Source organism: Pongo abelii, chromosome 19 (assembly GCF_028885655.2).
Source record: "Pongo abelii isolate AG06213 chromosome 19, NHGRI_mPonAbe1-v2.0_pri, whole genome shotgun sequence".
NCBI classification, from domain to species: domain Eukaryota; kingdom Metazoa; phylum Chordata; class Mammalia; order Primates; family Hominidae; genus Pongo; species Pongo abelii.
In genome coordinates, this window is record NC_072004.2 from 97,822,855 (window position 1) to 97,845,754 (window position 22,900).

General features: G+C 55.3%; 1 protein-coding gene across 2 annotated transcripts in view; it reads right to left on the reverse strand.

Moving 5' to 3' along the window:
- OGFOD3 (2-oxoglutarate and iron dependent oxygenase domain containing 3) overlaps nucleotides 1-22,900 on the reverse strand; it is a 27,789-nt gene continuing 4,889 nt past the window's right edge. Inside the window, exons 3-10 of one of the 2 annotated variants that reach the window (XM_054537430.2) lie at nucleotides 20,885-20,960; nucleotides 18,852-18,894; nucleotides 15,874-15,938; nucleotides 14,911-14,967; nucleotides 13,575-13,728; nucleotides 8,135-8,258; nucleotides 3,015-3,168; nucleotides 1-201 (exon numbers count right to left, since the gene is read on the reverse strand). In XM_054537430.2, the coding sequence (XP_054393405.1) occupies nucleotides 3,032-3,168; nucleotides 8,135-8,258; nucleotides 13,575-13,728; nucleotides 14,911-14,967; nucleotides 15,874-15,938; nucleotides 18,852-18,894; nucleotides 20,885-20,960 (656 nt within the window). In that variant the 3' untranslated portion in view covers nucleotides 1-201; nucleotides 3,015-3,031. Of the gene's footprint in view, nucleotides 202-3,014; nucleotides 3,169-6,577; nucleotides 6,883-8,134; nucleotides 8,259-13,574; nucleotides 13,729-14,910; nucleotides 14,968-15,873; nucleotides 15,939-18,851; nucleotides 18,895-20,884; nucleotides 20,961-22,900 lie in introns of those variants that run through there. The other variant, XM_024234558.3, reaches the window with a different exon arrangement.

Below are 22,900 nucleotides of genomic sequence, written 5' to 3' on the forward strand. Positions count from 1 at the left end.
CCCTCCTAGATTCTTTATTTTAAAATGAATAATCATCTTTGACTTTAATGAAACACTTTTACTTAAAAAAAATCACTCATCAGAGGACACACCTGAGACTCCAGTTCCTCCCTGGAACCTTCTAGAGGAACCAATCACCCCACGTGGCTCCTGGAACAGCCGACACTTTCATCAGGTTCACGAGCACTTCTGGGGCAAAGCCTAGGGTGTGAGGATTCACTGCTGTGCTCACGTATTTTCCCACCTTTTTATTTTTTAAAAATACCCAGGCTTCAATGATAAATTTTTTTTGAGACAGGATCTTGCTGTCTCCCAGGCTGGAGTGCAGTGGAGCCATCACAGCTCACTGTAGCCTCAACCTCCTGGGCTCAAGCAGCCGTCCTGCCTCAGCTCCGAGTAGCTGGGACCACAGGAGCACGGTGCCACGCCCAGCTACATTTTAAAAAAGTTTCTTGTACAGATGGCGTCTCACTATGTTGCACAGATGGGTCTCCAACTCCTGGGCTCAAGTGATTCTCCTACCTTGGCCTCCCAAAGTGCTGGGATTACCAGCGTGAGCCATACGTTCCCACTTTAGAAGAAGGACACTCTTCATCCTGGCTAACACGGTGAAACCCCGTCTCTACTAAAAATACAAAAAATTAGCGGGCGTGGTGGCGGGTGCCTGTAGTCCCAGCTACTCGGGAGGCTGAGACAGGAGAATGGTGTGAACCCGGGAGGCGGAGCTTGCAGTGAGCCGAGATGGCGCCACCGCACTCCAGCCTGGGTGACAGAGTGAGACTCTGTCTCAAAAAAAAAAAAAAAAAAAGGAAATTCTTTTCTTGCTTTTGCCCAAATATATTTCTTTGTCCAAGTACCTCTGTGATTATCATGAATAGTATAAGTAGCCAAGAATGAAAATCAAACTAATAATTTACTTATTTCAAAAGCACTTTAACCCATAATAAACCCAACACCCACTTTCTTCAAATGCATTTATCCTTTAGATGTGGCGAGAAGCCGGCGACATCATCATTTACTCCAAGGTGACAGGATCAAGTTTCCATGCAGCATTTTCCACCTGCCTCGACTGTGACCACAGCCACGGACCCTCCGGAAAGTCAAGACTGGGAGAAGCTCAAGGGCGGCCCAGGCTCGGGCGACTTCCCGCCCAGGATGGGGCCCACCGGCCCGACCCGGAGAGCGTCCGTGAAGCAGCCGGCCGCGCGAGGACGGCTTTGTCCACCAACCGGAGGTGGGCCTCATCCTCCCAGATCCATGGAGTCCTTCAGAATCGTGCCTCGTCAGAGGCCATGGGAGGGCGCGGGAGCCTCAGGGTTCCTGCCCCATCTGCCCAGAGCCTGCAGCCCTGACCAACGAGGGCTCCCCATACACGGGCAGAAGCTGTGGACCCAGGGAGCCTATCCCACGCCGTCCTCCGCATGTGGCCCGTGGCCCCAGTGGCCCTGAGACGGCCCGTGGTGCAGGAGGGGCCCTGGGCAAACCGAGGTACAGCCCCCAAGTCCCCCGTACCCAGGGGTCACCATGCCTCAGCTGGCCTCATGCCCGCTCCTTCCCAGGGCCCAGGAATGCTGCCCCTTTCTTTATCAACCCCCAGAGCAGCTCCCAGGCCACAGGTGGGGCCTCCTCCAGTCAGAGGCACCTGTGCCAGGGGCTGGGGAAGATGGATCTATGCCAGACAGGCTGAGGGAGGAGGGACCGAGGCAGGAGGGGCCGAGGGAGGAAGGGCCCAGGGCTCTCCCCAGGCAGCTGGGTCAGGGCATCCAGGAGAGCCCAGCTTCGACACCACTCAGGGTGGGCAGCCGTCCCCCTCCCGGGAAGGTGCCCAAACCCCTGGACAGTCACCTCGAGGTGACTGTGGGCAGAAACTGGGCTTGGCCTGCCCTCCCTGCCAGCCACCCCACCCAGGCCTCTCCACAGCTGGTCTATTCGGGGCTCCTCTGACCACTACTTTATTTTTATATTTTTAAGATGGAGTCTCACTCTGTTACCCAGGCTGGAGTGCAGTGGCACGATCTCGGCTCACTGCAACCTCCTCTGCCCCCTGGGTTCAAGTGAGTCTCCTGCCTCAGCCTCCCCAGTAGCTGGGATTATAGGCTTGCGCCACCACGCCTGGCTAATTTGTTTTTGCATTTTTAGTAGAGACAGGGTTTCACCATGTTGGCCAGGCTGGTCTTGAACTCCTGACCTCAAGTGATCCTCCTGCTTCGGCCTCCTGCAGTGCTGAGATTACAGGTGTGAGCCACCGTGCCCAGCCTGACCATCAGTTTAATGCCAGGGCAAAAGGGGAGGAGGAGACCTACCCTTGACCCAGCAGAAGGCCCACGGGGGCCGGCACAGTGACACCAAGAGCCTCCTTGGTGAGGACACTCGGACCCTGGCCCTCGGGATGCTGGCCGCTGACAGGGCCAAGCCTGGCGTGGTGGGGCCGTGGTGCCCATGGTGATTCGTGGGCCGGCAGCATTGGGAGTGCACGCAGGTCTGTGGGAACGGCAGATGTTCACCTCCACCTGAATCCAGCAGAACTCCCACCCACCCCAAAGGACCCCGTTGCTGCCTCCAGAGCCGCCACTCACGGACCCTTCTCCAAAGCTGCCGCGGTTTGCTGATGCCGAGACCCCAAGCGGAAGCTGCTGGCCCCACGTTTGTCCCCATTTATGGCTGATGCTTTAGCCAGTCTTTGATGGGCTGGGGGGTTGCTGAACCTGGACGAGGCCTCGGTGGATGAGTCCCGTCCGTTCACAGATGGGGACTTGCGCCCCGTCCTGCTGGGTCCCTTCCCTGAAGGAGGGGCTGGCCTCCAGCTCAGGCTCCCAGGCCTACAGCCCAAGCACACACAATGCTGGAGAAGTGAAAAGCTGGTTCCCTCCATTTACTCACGGATGAAAAGATTAACACATCAGCAAATCAAAATCAGAGAATTCCTAAGGCACTCTGTGCAACGGGAGTGGGTGGACGTGGGGGCGGGCGCACGACTGGCGCGGCTGCCTCCACACAGGCCCTCCTGAAGTTACCTTGGCTCGGCTGCCGGCTACAGGAACGCTGGGTCCTCAATGCCATGGTCAGGGTTGCAGCTGAAGGCGATGGTGATGGCGTAACGGGTGCCCCAGTGGACCTTCTCCACCCGGTGCAGGTTCTCGGACCCCGAGGTGAAGAAGGAGACGCGACCTGGGAGAGGAGAAGAGAGAGAGGTGACCATAGAGCCACACCCACGGCCACGGCCTTCAGAGGGTCTGCGGTCGCCTGAAAGAGCAACTATAACCAATCCACACAACCAACCAGGCAGGCTGGAGAAATCGCCCCTCTGGGAACTGCTTCTGCAGGAAGCAGGAGGAGCTGGAGAAACAAACCCAGCAATGCTCAGGGGACCTGTGGCGGAGGAGGGGCCAGCAGGGACTCTGTGGTGGGTAGGACAGAGGAAGGAGCTGCAGAGGAGGCCACCACTGGCTCTAGGCACCCCAGGCCATTTGATCTCCTGAGCCCTCAGGGGTGCCCCAGGTCATCTGATCTCCCAAGCTCCGGGCACCCCATGCCATTTGATCTCCTCAGCTCTCATGGGCCTTCCAGGTCTGACACTTTAGGATCTTATTTCTAATCACAGGTTGAGAACAAAAACCAAGCCCTGGGGGTGTTCTAACAAAGAATCAGGAAAGACAAGTCAAGATAAAACATCCAACTGGCAAACACCTCTTTGGCTCCCTTCAAGGGGTGATAGAGATGACGCCTGAACAGGCAGCTTCCACCGCAGCAACCAGAGCCCAGGGCCTGAGAGGTCCTGGACACAGCCATCGACCATCACCAAGCGGGAAGCAAGGGGTGTTGAGACTCAGAGGACACCGTGCTCCCCGACATGGCTCCTGACATCCTGTGACAATTTCGTTCCCCTTCAAAGGTTACCGCTGGAAACGCAATTCCTTCCTTTCACATTTGCAAACTTCACTCAATCTTTGAAAGGGGAGAGAAGTCCATCCCGGGTTTGCAGGGCATTCTAGCTTCAAGAGGGAGTCATACTGTGCCTGGAAATAGCTTGTCAAGAGGGAGTCGTACTCTGCCTGGAAATAGCGGAGCAAGAGAAATCATGTGGATGCAATGGACGCCTTTTAACAGAGGCCGGGAAGCACCCTGGGATGCAGGCAAGGCAGCCGATCTTTCCTGGACCGTGTGGGTTGCCTCCAGATATGCAGGACATGTCCTTTTCCAGGTCGGCTGGAGTCAGGGTACCTTCTGACCTTACACTTCTAAAGGACACATTGTCCTTGGTTTCTTCCAGCTTCAATCAAGCCTGAGACGTCGGAACAAGCAGGCAGGCCCATCTGTGCACAGGGCCCAGCGGCTCACGCCATTTGGGACCTCAGTCGCCCATGCTCGTCCACTCTCTGCGCTCCCCACTGCTGGCAGACGTGGTTCTCAGGAGGCTGCCAGCATTCAGTAAAAGGAGGGTCTCCGCTGGCCCTCTGGTGTTTCTGCACATCTTGCAAACAGGCACCAAAGGACGGGGAAGGATGGAGGATGACTGAGCCTCGTGAGCTGTGGGAGGACAGGAAACCACCCACCATCCACACTACTGAAGTCTCAGATGGAGATGAGATCAATACGGGGCCAGAAAAGGACTTTCTTTTTTTTTTTTTAAGACAGAGTCTCGCTCTGTCGCCCAGGCTGGAGTGCAGTGGCATGATCTTGGCTCACTGCAAGCTCCGCCTCCTGGGTTCACGCCATTCTCCTGCCTCAGCCTCCCGAGTAACTGGGACTACAGGTGCCCACCACCACGCCCGGCTAATTTTTTTGTATTTTTAGTAGAGATGTCGTTGCACCATGTTAGCCAAGATGGTCTCGATCTCCTGACCTCATGACCTGCCCATCTTGGCCTCCCAAAGTGCTGGGATTACAGGCGTGAGCCACCGCGCTCGGCCTAAGGTGCACTTTCTTTAGTAAATGACTATTAGATTATCACCCGCTTCCTTAAAGCGGGACTCAGCACAGCAACCAAGGAATCAATAATAAGCAATGCTCTCAGCTTCCGGAATCCCATGTGTCTCTCCCCTCTCGGGCGGGTGGTGAGTTCCCGGAGGACACCTGACTCCAGCCTTCGCATCGGCAGCTTCACTGGCTCTCGGTCTATTAACTTCTTGGAACCCACAAGACACAAAAACATCCTGGGGGCACAGGACAGGGATTGTGTGGTAAAGGGTTGACTCCAGGGGCCTGGGCGGTGCACACCCTGCACGCTCCAGAGAGAGGCCTGACCTTTGACCCGGCTCCTGGGGGGGACCTCTGAGCCCTCAGAACATCCTGCCTGATAGGAGAGCCTCTGTTTCCCGGGGACCGAGGGCCACACCAGATGGTCCACACTGACAGTGTGACTTATGGTGGGATGTGGGCCACAGAGCAGCAGCTCAGCATCCAGAGGGGCTGGGGACAAAGGCCAGCCGTGCCTGCACCACCAGCCCCCCAGTAAAAGCCCTGGACACCAAGGCTTGGCCGAGCGTCCCTGGTCAGTGACACCCCCTAATATCATCACACATCACTGGGGGAGAACTAAGAGCTGTTGACCCAACTCCAGGAGAAGACAGTGGGAAACTCACACCTGGTCACTCCTTAACCTGCCCCACGGCCTCTCCCCTTGCTGGATTGTCTTTTGTTTTTGTTTAGACAGGGTTTGGTTCTGTTTCTCAGGCTGGAATGCAGTATGCAATGGTAAGATCTTGGCTCACTGCAACCTCCTCCTCCCAGGCTCAAGCAATCCTCCCATCTCAGCCTCCTGAGTAGCTGGGACTATAGGTGCACGCCACCACACCCGGCTGCTTTTTGTATTTTTTGTAGAGACAGGGTTTTGCCATCTTGGCCAGGCTGGTCTTGAACTCCTGAGCTCAAACGATTCGCCTGCCTCGGCCTTGCAAGTGCTGGGATTACAGGTGTGAGCCGCCCCGCCCAGCCCCCTTGGTGGATTTTAATCCACTTCTTTTCACTGTAATAAACTACAGCCAAGGGTATAATGGCTTTGCTGAGTTCTGTGAGTCCCAACAGTGAGTCACTGGACCTAAAGGTGGTCTTGGGAACCCCCGAACACAGGACTCTGCCTTCCTCGATAAAGTTGCCCTACAAAGAAAACTAGCATTTGCCACTCATGGTAAGAACTGTGACACAGCTGGGCGCGGTGGCTCACGCCTGTCATCCCAGAACTTTGGGAGGCCGAGGCGGGTGGATCACGAGGTCAGGAGATCGAGACCATCCTGGCTAACACAGTGAAACCCCGTCTCTACTAAAAATACAAAAAATTAGCCGGGCGAGGTGGCAGGAGCCTGTAGTCCTAGCTACTCGGGAGGCTGAGGCAGGAGAATGGCATGAACCCGGGAGGCGCAGCTTGCAGTGAGCCAAGATCGCGCCACTGCACTTCAGCCTGGGTGACAGAGCGAGACTCCGTCTCAAAAAAAAAAAAAGTCACCAAATCACAAGTAAACACATAGATACACACAGACAGATGTACAACATCAAATCACAGGTAAACACATATATACACACAATTAGATGTACAACATCAAATCGCAGGTAAACACATAGATACACAATTAGACACATGCAGGAGACAGGTTGTTTTAATTATCTGAAAGAAGAACGTGATACAAAATGTTTGACTCAAGTATTTATCATGCTTAAAATGACTAAGATCAAAATATGCTAAAAAGTTGTGTAATTTCGAGTCCCAGGAGGCTTCAGCTGCTTGACTTCACAAGAAAACGCCTGTCTTGTGCTCTGTGAGTTTTTCATTTTCCCACAAAACTGCTGTGACTGGGACTTCTGGGGTGAGGGCAGACAGGCTGGGCTCCTGCTTGCAGAGGCTGGACGTCCAAACCCTTCCCCTAATGCAGAGATGACTCAGAACAACTGAAATGAAGGCAGAGCGAGGCCAGGACGCGGTCAGGCCAAACGCCCCCAGTCCACACCAGGGGAGACAGTGCCCAGGGCTGCGGCACACACGGCCTGAAGCCGGCTGCAGGGAGTGGGGCTTGGCCAGCCACTGGCTGCAGCAGGAACTGTCCAGCCTGTGGCCAGGGACCAGCTGAGGGAGGCAGGATGGCAGGAAGTGGCCAGGCAGCTCAGGCCACCTGCCACAGGTGGTCATGGAAAGAGAGTCCCTCAAACTGAGCTTGCAAACTGAAGTCCTAAACTAACCTGAGAAAGGCAAGTACAAATGACAGGAATCTCAAAATAAACAAGCTGGAGATCTTAAAAGAGATAAAGAAGTCCCGACTGTCACACAGTCCCTGGTCTGAGCGGCCAGGCAGGAGGAACACCCGTGCTGAGAGGCCACGCCATAGTGAGGGCAGTGTCCTGGGGACGGGTGAGGCAGCGGGGGGTGAGGGCAGTGCCCTGGGGACGGGTGAGGCAGCGGCGGGTGGATGGCGCTGGCACAGTCCAGAGGGCTCCCAGGGCTGTGCGAGTTTCGGCTGCATCTGGGGTCAGGGCCGTGGGTTCCACCTGAGGAGGCCCCTAACAGGGGCTCCCCCCTCCCCACACCCTCCCACCCCAGGATCTGGGCTTGTGTTACCCACAAGTTCAAGGAGCAGAGGACGACTGTCCGCTCAGCAAATGCTCACTGGCACTGCTGTGTCTGCACCAGGCTGGGCATGGCTGGGGCTCTGGGACTCTGGGACTGCAAGGTCCAGCGTGATGGGCTCTGAAGCCGGCACCACAGAGCCACCCAGTGAGGTTCCAGCCACCAGCGAGCAGGGCACTCGGTCACCGACACTGGCCTGGGGCCTCGTCTAATCTTAGGTTGCGAGTCTCTTTGAGAAAGGTACAGAGGTGAACGCACTCCAGAGGGGAGGGAGGGAGACCCTGACCACCAAGATGACACACACCAGGGAGGGAAGTGGACGGCGCCTGTCAAGGTGACGCGCACCAGGGCGTGGAGGGGGGCTCTGCCGCTGACTGACGGTGACCTCAGACATGTGGCCCCGTAGACACTGGCCTCCTGGATGTTGGGACGGCGCTAGACCTGGGAATCACTTAGCACCAGCCGGACACACAGCAGGTGCTCCATGAACTCAGCTTCGCTCCCAGGGACGCGCCCCCCACACCCACGGTGCTTGCCTGAGCCGGGAGCCCATGCCCAGGCCCCGCCCGCGCCTCCTACCAGCTCTCGGCTCCACCGTCTTGTTGGCGCCCTCCTCCATGAACACGAACCGCCCTCCACCGAAGTCCTCCAGGTAGTCGGAGAGGTACAGCAGCGAGGTGTAGTCGAAGGAGCCGTAGGTCACCTGAGGGCAGAGCCGGAAGGAGGGGGCAGAATGGGCTCTCAGCATGCGGCCAGGGCAGGTGCTGCTTCTCTCTCTTATTTTTTATTTATTTTTTTAAACAGAGTCTCGCTCCATCACCCAGGCTGAAGTGCAGTGGTGCGATCTCGGCTCACTGCAACCTCCGCCTCCCGGGTTCAAGCAATTCTTCTGCCTCAGCTTCCTGAGTAGCTGGGGCTACAGGCACCCGCCACCACATCCAGCTAATTTTGTATTTTTAGTAGAGACGGGGTTTCACCTTGTTGGTCAAGTTGGTCTCAAACTCTTGATCTCAGGTGATCTGCCCACCTTGGCCTCCCAAAGTGCTGGGATTACGGGCATGAGCCACTGCACCCAGCCTTTTTTTTTTAATAGAAGGGTATCGCTTTTTTTACAGACAGCATCACTCAGGCTGTAGTGCAGTCACAGCACTGTCATCGCTTACCATAACCTTGAACTCCTGGCTTTAAACAATCCTCCTGCCTCAGCATTCTGGGTAGCTAGGACCACAGGCGCAAGCCACTACACCCAGCTAATTTTTTCTTTTTTATTTTTTATTTTTGTAGAGATGGCATCAGTCCACCCACTTTGGCCTCCCAGGTACTAGGATTAGAGGCATGAGCCACTGTGCCTGGCTGATTTTTGTATTTTTTGTAGAGGTTGGGGGCGGGGGGGGCGAGTCTCACTATGATGCCCAAGCTGGTCTCAAACTCCTCGCCCCAAGTGATCCTCCCGCCTCAGCCTCCCAGGTGCTGGGATAACGCGCGTGAGTCACCAACATCTGTGCTTCTTATTTTCCAGAAGGTAAATTAACAACACGTGTCGGCCCCATTAATGAGGCCATTTGTACCTTTGCAACTTTAAAAACCCTCTGCAGAGTCTCCAGCCTCATGCATTCTTGCCCAGGATTTCCCGTAAGCTCAAATGTTGGAGCAGCCGTGTTCCAGCAAAGGCTGCGGGCAGCAGGCCAGCCAGCAGGGTGTGCACGCTGGGCTGGTCCCCCGGTGCCAGCCTCACTGCCCACACGCGGGAACTGGAGGCAGTGGTGGACGCGCTTTTCTCCTTTCTTCAGAAGTGGAGCAATCCCAAACTTTTTAAAACTTGTAATAAAATTCAGAACCTAAGATTTACCAGTTTAACTGTTTCTTCACTGTTTTTAAGCACAGTTCAGTGATGTTAAGCACATTCCCAACGCTGCGCAGCCACCGCACCATCCTCTCCAGAACATCTCATCCTCCCAGGCCGAAGCTCCGTCCCCAGGAAGCACTGACTCCCCACGCCCCCCAGCCCTGCCCTCTCCATTCCGCTTTCTGTCTCCGTGAACCTGGCGTCTCTAGGGTCCCCACGGATGTGGGATCAGGGAGGATCTGTCCCTCCGGGATTGGCTCACTTCACTCAGGGGTCGCAGCACTCAGCTTCCGTTCCAGAACCCAGCCCGGGCCACACCCTGGGGGTGAAGGGTGCAGTCACCAGGAGACCGGCTGCAAAGGGGAGGGCGCGTCTCACCCAGCTCAGCTGTCATGAGCACATCCAGAGCATGGAGGGAGAGACACTCTGGGGAGGGAAGGGGGATGGAGCCGCACCAGTGCTGAACTGGACACCCACTGTGCGGGCGCTGAGCTAGGCACATCACACACAACAGAGCCTTGTGTGCAGTGGAGAGAGCCCAGGCTTGAAGGCAGACTCCGGGCCCTCCCCCTGGGTAAGGTGGCCTCCTCTGAGTCCTCCTGGGAAGGAGAGCAGGATCGCCCTGAGGCCCGGCCCCCAGTCCGACCTGCCAGTATCCACCTCACATAATCTGCTGTAGGGAAGCCCAGTCTCAGGTGGTGCCCTGGGGAGGTGGGTCAAGCTTCCTCCCCACCGCCCCTCCCGGCTGTCAGGAGGCCCCTTGGGCTCAGCTTCCGTGGGATTTGCCCCCTCCAGGCCTCACGGATGCCCCCCGGAGTCCCCCCTTAAAAGCTTCCCAAACACAAGTCCATGCCAGGCTCTGATTCTGGGGAGACCAGAGTAAGACAGACGTCAAGTGAGCAAAGCTGCGTGCAGACTGCACTGCCTTCTGTAAAAAGGAAACCACACCAGGGTCCATGATCTGACAACCACAGCTGCCTTATGTTATGCAATGGGAAGAAAGAACAATTACCAAAACTGTTTTAAATGTGATTCTTTACAACTGACAGAACGCGGTATTCTTATGTATTCGTTTTTATACACACAGATAAATTCAAGAAGGAACTCTGAGATCTCAGGACTGTGGTTACCTGTAGGTGAGGGGGTTACTGGTTCGCCATTATTTCTATATTTACATATATATATGTATATATATGACTTTTAAATCTTGTAGGATGCATTACTTATTCAAATATTCAAATTTTGATGCATGATTTATTCAAAACTAAATTTAAAATAAAGTACACCGGCCAGAAGTCATAGCAAAATAGCTCCCCACAGAACAACATGAAAATCACCCGGGTTTCTAAACAGTTCCGTTTCACTGAAGTAAAGTCTCTGCTAATTAGAAAAACACTAATCTGGCCGGGCGTGGTGGCTCACGCCTGTCACCCCAGCACTTTGGGAGGCCGAGGCAGGTGAATCACGAGGTCAGGAGATTGAGACCATCCTGACTAACACAGTGAAACCCCGTCTCTACTAAAAATACAAAAAAATTAGCTGGGCATGGTGGCGGGCGCCTGTAGTCCCAGCTACTTGGGAGGCTGAGGCAGGAGAATGGCATGAACCCGGGAGGCGGAGCTTGCAGTGAGCCAAGATCACGCCACTGCACTCCAGCCTGGGGGACTGAGCAAGACTCCGTCTCAAAAAAATAAAAAAAAAAAAAAGAAAAACACTAATCTTCAGACGCCACTTTGGTTTCCTGATAAGCAGACAGAACTCAGTCTCGGGCCACGGAAAGAGCCGGGAGTTTCCGGAGCAGGGCGAATCCGCTGTCTGTGCCGGGGGAAGGCCAGTGAGTGCCGCGCAGTCGTGTAAAGTGGTTACAGCAAAGCGGTGGCGCCCGCTGCTCCCGACACTGCAGCCTGAGAGGGAGAGCGGAGGACTGAAGGCAATCCCAGGCCTTGGTTCCTTCACTGTTCTTGTTCCCTTGGGTTTACCTTTTGTTTTTTTTTTGAGATGGAGTCTCGCTCTGTCGCCCAGGCTGGAGTGCGGTGGCGCCACCTCAGCTCACTGCAAGCTCCGCCTCCCGGGTTCACGCCATTCTCCTGCCTCAGCCTCCCAAGTAGCTGGGACTACAGGCGCCCACCACCACGCCCGGCTAAATTTTTGTATTTTTAGTAGAGACGGGGTTTCACCGTGTTAGCCAGGATGGTCTCGATGTCCTGACCTCGTGATCTGCCCGCTTCGACCTCCCAAAGTGCGGGGATTACAGGCGTGAGCCACCGCGCCCGGCCCTGGGTTTACCGTTTTAATGCCAAGTAGCAGAGTGCCAAAATGGCAGATGTTGACTGCAGATTATAACTGCAATCTCTCTCTCCTGATTACAACTGAAACTGCACAGAGTGCACTTTGGGAGGCCGAGGCAGGCAGATCACCTGAGGTCAGGAGTTCCAGACCAGCCTGGCCAATATGGTGAAACCCCGTTTCTAATAAAAATACAAAAATTAGCCGGCCATGGTGGCGTGCACCTGTAATCCCAGGTGATTGAGGCAGGAGAATGGCCTGAACCTGGGAGGCAGAGGTTGCAGTGAGCTGAGATCGCGCCTCTGCACTCCAGCCTGGGTGGTGGGGGGAAACTCCATCTCAAAAAAAAAAAAAAAAAAAAAGAAAGAAAGAAAAAAGAAAAAAAAAGACTGCACTTGAAGAATAATTAAGTTAACAAATGTCACATGGCACAGAAAGCTGGCCATCTAACTGCCATTCCTTCCTCTGGCACAGCGGGCACAGCGGGGCAGTGAGAGTCCTAATCTTCCCAGCCACGTGCTTTCTGGCTTTAACCTTCTATTTGAGCTTCAGCTCCAGGGGTCACGGTGCCACTCAACCACTTCCATCCAGGTTGACTGTATGAAGGGGACTCACGGCTTCTACACCATAAAAATCAACCTTAAAGAACAGCTATAATACCATTCTTTTTATTAGCTGTGCTTTACTTTTATCTTCTAAAATATTTTATTAAGGGCCAGGTGCGGTGGCTCACACCTGTAATCCCGGCATTTTGGGAGGCCAAGGCAGGTGGATTGCTTGAGGTCAGGAGTTTGAGGCCAGCCTGGCCAACATGGTGAAACCCCATCTATAATAAAACCACAAAAATTAGCTGGGCGTGGTGGTGCATGCCTGTAGTCCCAGCTACTTGGGAGGCTGAGGCAGGAGAACCGCTTGAACCCAGGAGGCAGAGGTTGTAGTAAGCCAAGATCACGCAACTGCACTTCAGCCTGTGCAACAGAACAAGACTCTGTCTCAAAAAAAAAAAGAAAGAAAAGGCTGGGCATGGTCGCTCACGCTTGTAATCCCAGCACTTTGTGGGGGCCGAGGAGGGGAGGATTGCCTGAGCTCAGGATTTCGAGACCATCCTGGCTAACATGGTGAAACCCCGTCTCTACTAAAAATACAAAAATTAGCCGGGCCTGGTGGGGCATGCCTGTAGTCCCAGCTACTCGGGAGGCTGAGGCAGGAGAATCGCCTGAACCCGGGAGGCGGAGGTTGCAGTGAGCCGAGATCGCGCCACTGCACTCCAGCCTGGGCGACAGAGCGAGACTCTGTCTCAACCAATCAATCAATCCTAACACCGTGCACACAGCAGGTGGATGCTGCAAAAGACAGCCCTGTGGTAGCCCCAGGCCGCGGGAGAACGGGCCTTACCTTGTCCACATGCGCGCTCACCCTGCCCACGTGCGCTCACCCTGCCCATGTGCGCTCACCCTGCCCACGGGCACGCTCACCTCGTCCACGGGCACGCTCACCCTGCCCACGTGCGCGCTCACCCTGCCCACGTGCGCGCTCATCCTGCTCACATGCGCTCACCCTGCCCACGGGCACGTTCACCTCGTCCACGGGCACGCTCACCTCGTCCACGGGCACGCTCACCCTGCCCACATGCGCGCTCACCCTGCCCACGTGCGCTCACCCTGCCCACGGGCACGCTCACCTCATCCACGGGCACGCTCACCTCGTCCATGGGCACGCTCACCTCGTCCACGGGCACGCTCACCCTGCCCACATGCGCGCTCACCCTGCCCACGTGCGCTCACCCTGCCCACGTGCGTGCTCATCCTGCTCACGTGCGCTCACGCTGCCCACGGGCACGCTCACCTCGTCCACGGGCACGCTCACCCTGCCCACGGGCACGCTCACCTTGTCCACGTGCGCATGCCAGTACTCGTCGTGTGCCGTCCGCGCTTCCGTGCTGTTTATGCGGGAGAAGAAGGTGGGCTTGGTCAGATGCAGCGAGGACGCCCTGATGCCGAAAGCCTCAGCAATGGTGAGCTGGACCTTCTGCCGCACCTCCCTGCAGAGGACACGATAGCCGTCAGCGCAGCCCCAGGCGGGAGGGGACGCTCGTGGGTCCCAACCCGTGGGCGGCAGGAAGAGGAACCAATCCGCGTACGGCTCCAGACCCGTGGGGCAGGGGTTCCCAAGCACACCGGGAACAGATACAGGCTCCGCCTGGGAAGGATGCGGACCAGAGCCCACGCGCAGAGCAGCCAGAGGCAGGCGCAAGACCACAGCAGCAGGACTGGGGAGGGAAAAGGGCGCCTGCGGGACCCACGCTGGGGAGGCTGGTGTGGAGTCAGGCCCCAGATGCCAGAGCCTCCAGGCTGCACTTGCAGGGCCTGGAGCCCAGTCTCCTATTCAGCAAGGAAGAGGCTGCTGTCCCCCAACGTGGGTGTGCGGGGTGCGTGGATGTGGGGAGGGGGGAGTAGGTGTGGAGCCTGGTAAGTGTGGATGGGGTGTCTGTACTGGGGACAAGGGGGACTCTCGCTCAGAAGACCCCACGTGCCAGACCACAGCGGCTCTGAAATGGATGTCTGGGTGGCATGGGCCCATGCGGGGCACGAGGGGGGCACTCGTGTGTCCTGGGATGGTTGCATGACACTTAGCTCCTTTGTCCTCATCTCAACCTGGTCTCCTCCGGTAGAATTTTTTCTTTTTTCTTTTTTTTTTTTGAGATGAGGCTTGTTCTGTTACCCAGGCTGGAGTGCAGTGGTGCAATCTCGGCTCACTGCAACCTCCACCTCCGGGGTTTAAGCAATTGTCCTGCCTCAGCCTCCGGGGTAGCTGGGATTACAGGCACCCGCCACCACACCCAACTAATTTTTGTACTTTTAGTAGAGATGGGGTTTCACCACGTTGGCTAGGCTAGTCTTGAACTCCTGACCTCAGGTGATCCACCCGCCTCGCCTCCCAAAGTGCTAGGATTAGAGGCATGAGCCACCACACCCAGCCTTACCCAGCAGAATTTTAAAAACTGGGCTGATTTTACACAGCAGAAAACAAGAGGTCCTGACCAGGATGCAGCCGCAGGCTTCCAGATCTGTTTCACCGACCCGGGCGCATCCTGGCCACACTGGGCCTGCCCCTGGCCCCTGGGCCTCTCTGTGGGGCCTCCCCGGACCCGGCCAGCTCCACCACACCCCTCAGCCCCAGGCCACCCCGCCTGCAAACCCCCACCCGCCTCACTCCTCCTTACCGGTATAACTGGAAGTCCTCCTCTGAGAAGATGTTCTGTATTTTGTCCCCGAAGTATCTGTGAAAAAAGGAATATTCACAAAGGTCACACTTCATTAATCTGTTGTTCATCTCCTTTCAGTTCAGCCATTCCTCAAGTCCCTGAAAATCAACTCACACACTCAGAGTGACTCCATTTCCGCAATGATAAGTGCTATAAAGAAGGAGCCAGGCCGGGCGCGGTGGCTCACGCCTGTAATCCCAGCACTTTAGGAGGCCGAGGCAAGTGGATCACCTGAGGTCAGGAATTCGAGACCATCCTGGCCAACATGGCACAACCCCATCTCTACTAAAAATACAAAAATTAGCTGGGCGTGGTGGTGCGCACCTGTAATCCCAGCTACTCAGGAGGCTGAGATGGGAAAATTGCTTGAACCCAGGAGGCAGAGGTTGCAGTGAGTCGAGATTGCGCCACTGCACTCCAGCCTAGGCGACAGAGCGAGATTCCATCTCAAAATAATAATAATAATAATAATAATAATAACAAAGAAGGAGCCAGCCAGGAGTGGGACCTGGGGCTAATGCGTGAGGCTGACATGGATCCACGCAGGGAGGGTCTCTTTGCTCTCCCGGCCCCTCATGGAGCATCAGAGGCCCTGTCGGATTCTTGGAGCTGCTCCTGGGAGCCTCCCACCTCTGCTGCCTCTTGCTCCTATCCCTTCTGTCCCTGGGCCCACAAAAAACACCAGATTCCCCTAAAGCTTCATGAACAAGCCCCCCGCCCACAGGCTGTAGAGAGCCCACACCTCCCAGCTCCTGTGTCCCAAGGAGCCACGAGGGGCCTGGCCAACATCACAGTCATGGAGGCCCTGAGGCTGCACTGAGCCGGATCCTCTGTCACGTGTCCACATGTCCACAGCTAAGAGGCACAGAGTTGCTCACTTGGCTTTCAGAGCCAGCACTGAGGTCATGCTGCAGTGCTCACCTGTACAGGTTCACAAAGTGCTTCCCGACAGACAGGGCCCCTGAGTGCAAGTCCAGAATGGATGCCTGGAAAAGACGTTGTGGAGTAAAGCGTGCGGCCGCAGCAATGGCAACGGCTGTTCAAAGTCACGGATGGTAAAATGTGAGTTACCAAGGTCTGGCCAGCACACACCTCAGGTTTTTTTTTTTTTGTAGAAAGGATCTTACTCTGTTGCCCAGGCTAGGGTGCAGTGGCACAATCTCAGCTCACTGCAGCCTCAATATTCCAGGCTCCAGGCCAAGCGATCCTCCCACCCTCTGCCTCCCAAGTAACTGGAACTAAAGGCGCTCGCCACCACACCCAGCTAATTTTTCTATTTTTTGTAGAGATGTGGTCTCACTATATTACCCAGGCTGGTCTCCAACTCCTGGGCTCAAGTGATCCTCCCACCTCAGCCTCCCAAAGTACTGGGATTACAGGCATTAGCCACTGTGCCCAGCCTCAACCCAGGACTTTCTTAAAATCCTCCCAGACCGGCCAGGCGCGGTGGCTCACACCTGTAATCCCAGCACTTTAGGAGGCTGAGACAGGTGGATTGCTTGAGGCCAGGAGTTCAAAACCAGCCTGGCTAACATGGTGAAACCCCATGTCTACTAAAAATACAAAATTAGCTGGGCATGGTGGCAGGCTGTAATCCCAGATGTAGCTGGGACACCTACAGAGACAGCTTCCCAAGTAGCTGTAATCCCAGCTACTTGGGAGGCTGAGGCAGGAGAATCGCTTGAATCTGGGAGGCTGAGGCAGGAGAATCGCTTGAGTCTGGGAGGCAGAGGTTGCAGCAAGCCGAAATCGTGCCATTGCACTCCAGCCTGGGCTACAAGAGCGAAACTCCATCTCAAAAAACAAAAAAAAAAAACAAACTTCCCGGACCAAATGCCTTTGTTCCCTGTGACCTAAAGAATGGTGAGGCGTGTGGGCTGTTTTTAGTCCGGAGCCATCTCTGCGCAGCTCCGTGCCAGTCACAGTCACGTGTCCCTCTGGGCAAGTGTTGACTTCTCTCGAGTAAATGCCTCACAGCGGTGCTCCCACCTTGGCCTCCCGGGCGGCTGGCACCACAGCGTGCGCCACGCCAGGCCTGAGTCATCACTTTGTAAGCCACTGCTGAAGTGTTTCCTGCCGACTACCCACCTCTCAGTCCTTCCCCACGTCCTCGGAGGAAGAGGCTTCCAGCCCACGTCAGTCACCCCACCTGTGACCCCAGAGGAGCCCCACTGCTGCCCCTTCTCATCGCCACAGCCACTGGCCCTGCGGCACCAACCTAGCTTGGGCCCGCTGAACAGTAACTGAACCCAAAGCAGCAGCCCAGCCAGCTCCGTGCAGGACAACTTCCCATGTGAACGTGGAGGACCGGTGAAACAGAAACCTACTCACTCACAGATCTTTAACAAACAGCCCCCAAACTGAACCAAACCAAACTGAAATAAAGGAATTTAGGCTGGGCACAGTGGCTCACGCCTGTAATCCCAGAACTTTGGGGGGTCAAGGCAGGTGGGTCACCTGAGGTCTGGAGTTCAAGACCAGCCTGGCCAACATGGTGAAACCTCATCTCTACTTAAAATGCAAAAATTAGCCAGGCATCGTGGCACATGCCTGTAGTCCCAGCTACTCAGGAGGCTGAGGCAGGAGAATCGCTTGAACCCGGGAGTCGGAGGTTGCAGTGAGCGCAGATCGCACCACTGCACTCCAGCCTGGGCAACAGAGCGAGACTCCATCTCAAAAAAAAAAAAAAGGAACTTAATTTTCAGAACTCAAGAGCAAAGAGTTTGCAGAAAAAAGTCACACAGACCATCACAGAAATACTTTGAAATTCTCGAAGTCTATAAATTAATTTTCTAGAAGTTTCAAATATGCAGAAAGACTCAAGTCTATTCAGTGATTATAATTCAAAGCGATCACAAAATAAACAGAGAGAAACAGATCTTCAGACAATTCCATACACCGAGCAAGAAAATAACCCTGAGGAAACGGCATGGGAATTGGAGCTAACACCAGCTGCACCAGGGACTGACTCCCAGCCACTGCCCATCAGGAGGGCAAGGCCACGGCGGGCGGTGGCGCCATGATCCCTGCAGCTGCGGTAACACAAACCGAGGCTTTAAAACAACACAAGTTTATTCTCTCACAGTTCTAGAGCCCAGGAGTCTAACATCGAGGTGTGGGAGGGGCCCTGCTCCCTCCCAGGGCTCCAGGGGAGGTCCTGCCCGCCTCTTCCATGGCCGCACCACTCCCTTCTCTGCCTCCATCTTCACAGGACCTTTTCCTCCTCCCTCTCAAATCTCCCCCTGCCTCTGTCTCCTATAGGCACTTGCCATTGGATTTAGGACCCTAAATCTGGGATGATGTCATCTTGACATCCTTAAGTTAATTACATCTGCAAAGGTCCCTTTTCCAAATCAGATCATGTCCACCGGCTCCAGGTGAACACATTATCCGAGGCCACTAGCCGACCCCCTGCAGCATCACACAGGGGATGACAGCCCCACAGGGTGTCCATGGAGGCGTCCAGCTCGGAGGTTGCAGGATGCGTCACAGCGTGTCTGTCCCATGGAGGCTCTGCTGCTTCCCGGCAGCTCCGCAGGCTCTCCCGCATCCAGCGCACGCAGCCATCTCCTCGCTGGGCTCCCACCCCGCTCCCTTGCCGGCTCCCTGCTTCCGACCCCCTCTATCCCCCAATGTGAACTGGAGCCAGGCAGGCTGTGACATGCCATGAAGAGATGGCCACGCACATCTAAAGACACGCTCTTCCCAACGAGGGGACGCTGTACGCGTTTCAGTCAGGTGCAGCTGCTGCGGCTGGTGCTGAGAAACACCACGGCGGGCCCCACCCACATTTGGGGGCACGCAGGGAACCCTGCAAATCTGTGCCTTCCCCTTCCCATCCAAGTGAGAGCAAAGTTAGAGGGTAAAAAAAAGGGGAGCAGGGACTACATTCAACTCACCCCTCCGTCAGATCCTCCCAGGGAGAGCCCCTTCTCAGCTATGCTGTAGGGAGAAAATAATTCAGAATTTAGTTGCTAGAATTGTCTATAATGTATCATCTAGACAAACATCAATCAGCAAAATTAATGCAATGTTAGTGGGTCCTGCGTGTTTAATGTTTATGATGTAAACAAATGTTTAGACCAAAGGACTCAACTTTCAAAGTTCAGTGCGTAAGTGACAATACTGCCATCGCTGTCTTGTCAATATTTGACTCAGCTTAGAAATGACTGGGCTTCAGCACTTTGGGAGGCCAAGGCGGGTGGATCACGAGGTCAGGAGTTCCAGACCAGCCTGGCCAACATGGTGAAACCCCATCTCTAAAAATACAAAAATCAGCCAGGTGTGATGGCAGGTGCCTGTAATCCCAGCTACTCTGGAGGCTGAGCCAGGAAAATCGCTTGAACCCAGAAGGCAGAGGTTGCGGTGAGCTGAGATCGTGCCACTGCACTCCAGCCTGGACAACAAAGCAAGACTCTGTCAAGAAAGAAAGAGAGAGAGAGAGAAAGGGAGGGCTGGGCTTAATCTCTCATCTTCAACATCTAAAGCCACCTGGGCCAAGCTCAGGAGCCTGGGGAGCATCTAGGGGAGGGCCCGCTGCTCCCCATCTCTCCTGGGACCCCAGGCAGGCAGGGGAAGCTTTGAGATTCACCAGCTCAGGAGATAGAGGCCCTGCCCATGGTAGGAGAAAGACACCCACGCGCCAGCTGTGCTGGACCAGAGAGGACCACCCTGAGCTGCCACAGGTGCTGGGAGCCGCCTGTGGACACCAAGTGGGGACACGCCAGTAACTCGGTGAGACAGCAGTAACCCCATTGGAGCTAGGCAGCATCCTCGGGGGCAGGCTCCCTGGGGAGAATCTCAGGGCAGGGCACGTGGCCCAGGGCTGCACACCATTCCACACGCTTATCATCTCAACAAGCAGTTGGAAAATCAAAACTTTCTTTTAAGATCTCAGAAAGAAAAGTCCAGCACCAGCGGCCTCTGAGTGGCGTCCTGTGCTGCCACAAGTCACAGTCAGGTGGGCTGAAGGGCTCCCTGGAGGCAGTTTCAGAGCGGTCATTGAGCAGCATCCCGGAGGCTCCGTGGGGAGCAAGGGGCACTCAGCAGCAGCCCCCAGAGGCGGCCACGACCCCTGCAGAGGAACCTGGGCCTCCGGGTACTCTCCCAGCTACTGCTTCACTGAGGGCCAAGGTCTCCTCTCCTGAAATCAGAAAATCTGAGCTTGACCCTTGAAAGCACATAATTCTTTTTTTTTTTTTTTTTTTTTTTTTTGAGATGGAGTCTCACTCTGTCACCCAGGCTGGAGTGCAATGGCACAATCTCGGCTCACTGCAACCTCTGCCTCCCAGGTTCAAGCAATTCTCCTGTCTCAGCCTCCTAAGTAGCGGGATTACAGGTGCGTGCCATCACGCTCGGCTAATTTTTTGTATTTTAGTAGAGACGGGGGTTTCACCATGTTGCCCAGGCTGGTCTCGAACTCCTGAGCTCAAGCAATCCACCTGCCTTGGCCTCCCCAAGTGCTAGGATTACAGGCATGAGCCACTGTGCCCAGCCTGGAAATTCTTATAAAATTATAATAAAATCTTTTCTTTTTTTTTTGGAGATGGAATCTCGCTCTGTCGCCCAGGATGGAGTGCAGTGGTGCGATCTCAGCTCACTGCAACCTCTGCCTCCCAGGTTCCAGTGATTCTCCTGCCTCAGCCTCCTGAGTAGCTGGGACTACAGGCACATGATGCCACACCCAGCTAATTTATTGTATTTTAGTAGAGACAGTGTTTCACCATGTTGCCCAGGCTGGTCTCGAACTCCTGAACTCAGGCGATCCGCCCGCCTCGGCCTCCCAAAGTGCTGGGATTACAGGCGTGAGCCACCGCGCCCGGCAATAAAATCCTTAAAACCGCTTTATTACTAACAATGCTCTACTTCCCGCCCTGGCCCCACTCCACGTGTGTTTGTTTAAATCCCACCGTGCTCAGGGACGGGCGGTTACCTGCGAATCCGCTCCGCTTCCTCCCTGGTGATGACGACATCGGTGACACCTCTGCCGCACTTTCTGGGGGTGCAGCCTGTGAGGGGACAGCCAAGGTGAGACGCAGTTTCCAAGGCCACCGGTGCATGCCCTTCCAGGGAATCAGGGCCAGAGCCGGCTAATACACCTGGTCAAATATGAATTTCAGACACACACAACCACAGCTCTGAAGCGTGCATGCGCTTTGTGCGGTGCGTCTGGAGTTCATGTCTCACTGGGCGACCTTGGCTCCCAGTGGCTCCAACTGGAGATTTAATCCAGAAGCACCTGTTGCTGCCTCAAACCCTGGGAAAGCCACAGAAGCCCCAGACATGGCGTCAACAGCATTCCTGAACCATCACTGCCTGCAGGTCCAGACACCCACAGGCACCATCAGAAAACCCTCCTGAGACCACCAGAGCGGAAAACCCTCCTGTGACCACAAGAGGGGAAAACCCTCCTGAGACCACCAGAGCAGAAAACCATCCTGAGACCACCAGAGAAGAAAACCCTCCTGAGGCCGCCAGAGCAGAAAACCCTCCTGAGACCACCAGAGTGGAGCTTGTGAGTCTAGTCCCAGTCCTTCCCCAGGGCACAGCGAACTGCTCCCCACATTCTCGTCTTTCCCTGTACCTTGGTGACCTGCGAAGGCTGAGAGGGAAGAGGAAGAAGCAGTTCAAATGGGGTGCAGGGTGGTAGGGGCAGGGGCAGGGGCAGGGTCGTTGGGACAGAAGCAACACGGTTGGGGCAGGTGCAGGGTCGTTTGGGGCAGGGGCAGGGTCGTTGGGGCAGGATCAGAGTGGACAGGAAAGAGTCAGAGTCATTGGGGCAGAGGCAGAGTGGACGGGGCAGGGTGGTCAGGGCAGGGTTAGGGTGTTTGGGGCAGGGGCAGGGGGGTCAGGCAGGGTTAGGGTGTTTGGGGCAGGGTGGTTGGGGCAGGGGCAGGGTCATTGGGGCAGGGGCAGGGTGGTCGAGGCAGCATCGCACAGATGCACAAGGTACAGCAGAGTGTTGGAGAGGGGCCCAGCGACCCGCCCCTGTGTTTTGGTACCAAGTGCAGCTGGCTTCGTGCGCTGGGCAGGCATCAGGCCATGCCTCACTGATCAGATGGCAGCCCACAAGCACCAGGACACGGGGCCAACTGGGACTCCATAATATGCTTTTCCTCCCTCTCCCTACATCCTGCCTAAAAAGCCAGCCCTGAGCCTGGACATGGAGCCTCCCTCCTGGGACCATGGGAATAAAAGCCTCACACTCAGTGCTGAGCGCCAGCATCAGGGGCTTGGACCCGGGGATCACAAGGCACCACGATGACCTTGATTCCTTTCTCTGGGCCTTGTACCAGGAGATAAACAGAGTTCCACTTGGCTGAATATCAGGGAAGGGGGGCTGTAGTTACATGTGGTTAAATGATCTAATGGACATAGGTGTTTTATTTCAAAAACAAAAAGTCATTGTATGCTTTTTTATAAGGTTTACCCCACAAAACACGAGGACACAGGAAAGCGGAAAGCAAATGGCAAATGCAATGAGAGCCACACAGGCCGATGACGTAGCCTCTGTACTAGCAACGAGAATCACTAGAGGGAAGAGAGGGTCCCCCGTGGCACAGGAGCGACTCAGCAGGAAGGGTAAGGGGCAGCAGACAGTAGACAGCATCGCCCCATGACACACATGGCAGCCAAAGCACAGACGCTGCTGGGTCCACACTCAGTGGAGGTTCTGACGCCCCTTTCCATAACCGGTGGGTGAAGGAGACAGAAACTGGTGGCAAGAATTTGTGTACACAAGCATGGGTCAGGAGAAATACCCACAACATTGTAAAAAGGGACCAAAAATCCCACACATTTCCAAATCTTTTAAATTTCCAAGTAATTCATGAGTTAAAAAACAATAATAAAAATTAGAGGCCAGGCGCAGTGGCTCATGCCTGTAACCCCAGTGCCTTGGGAGGCGAGGCGGGTGGATCACCTGAGGTCAGGAGTTCGGGATCAGCCT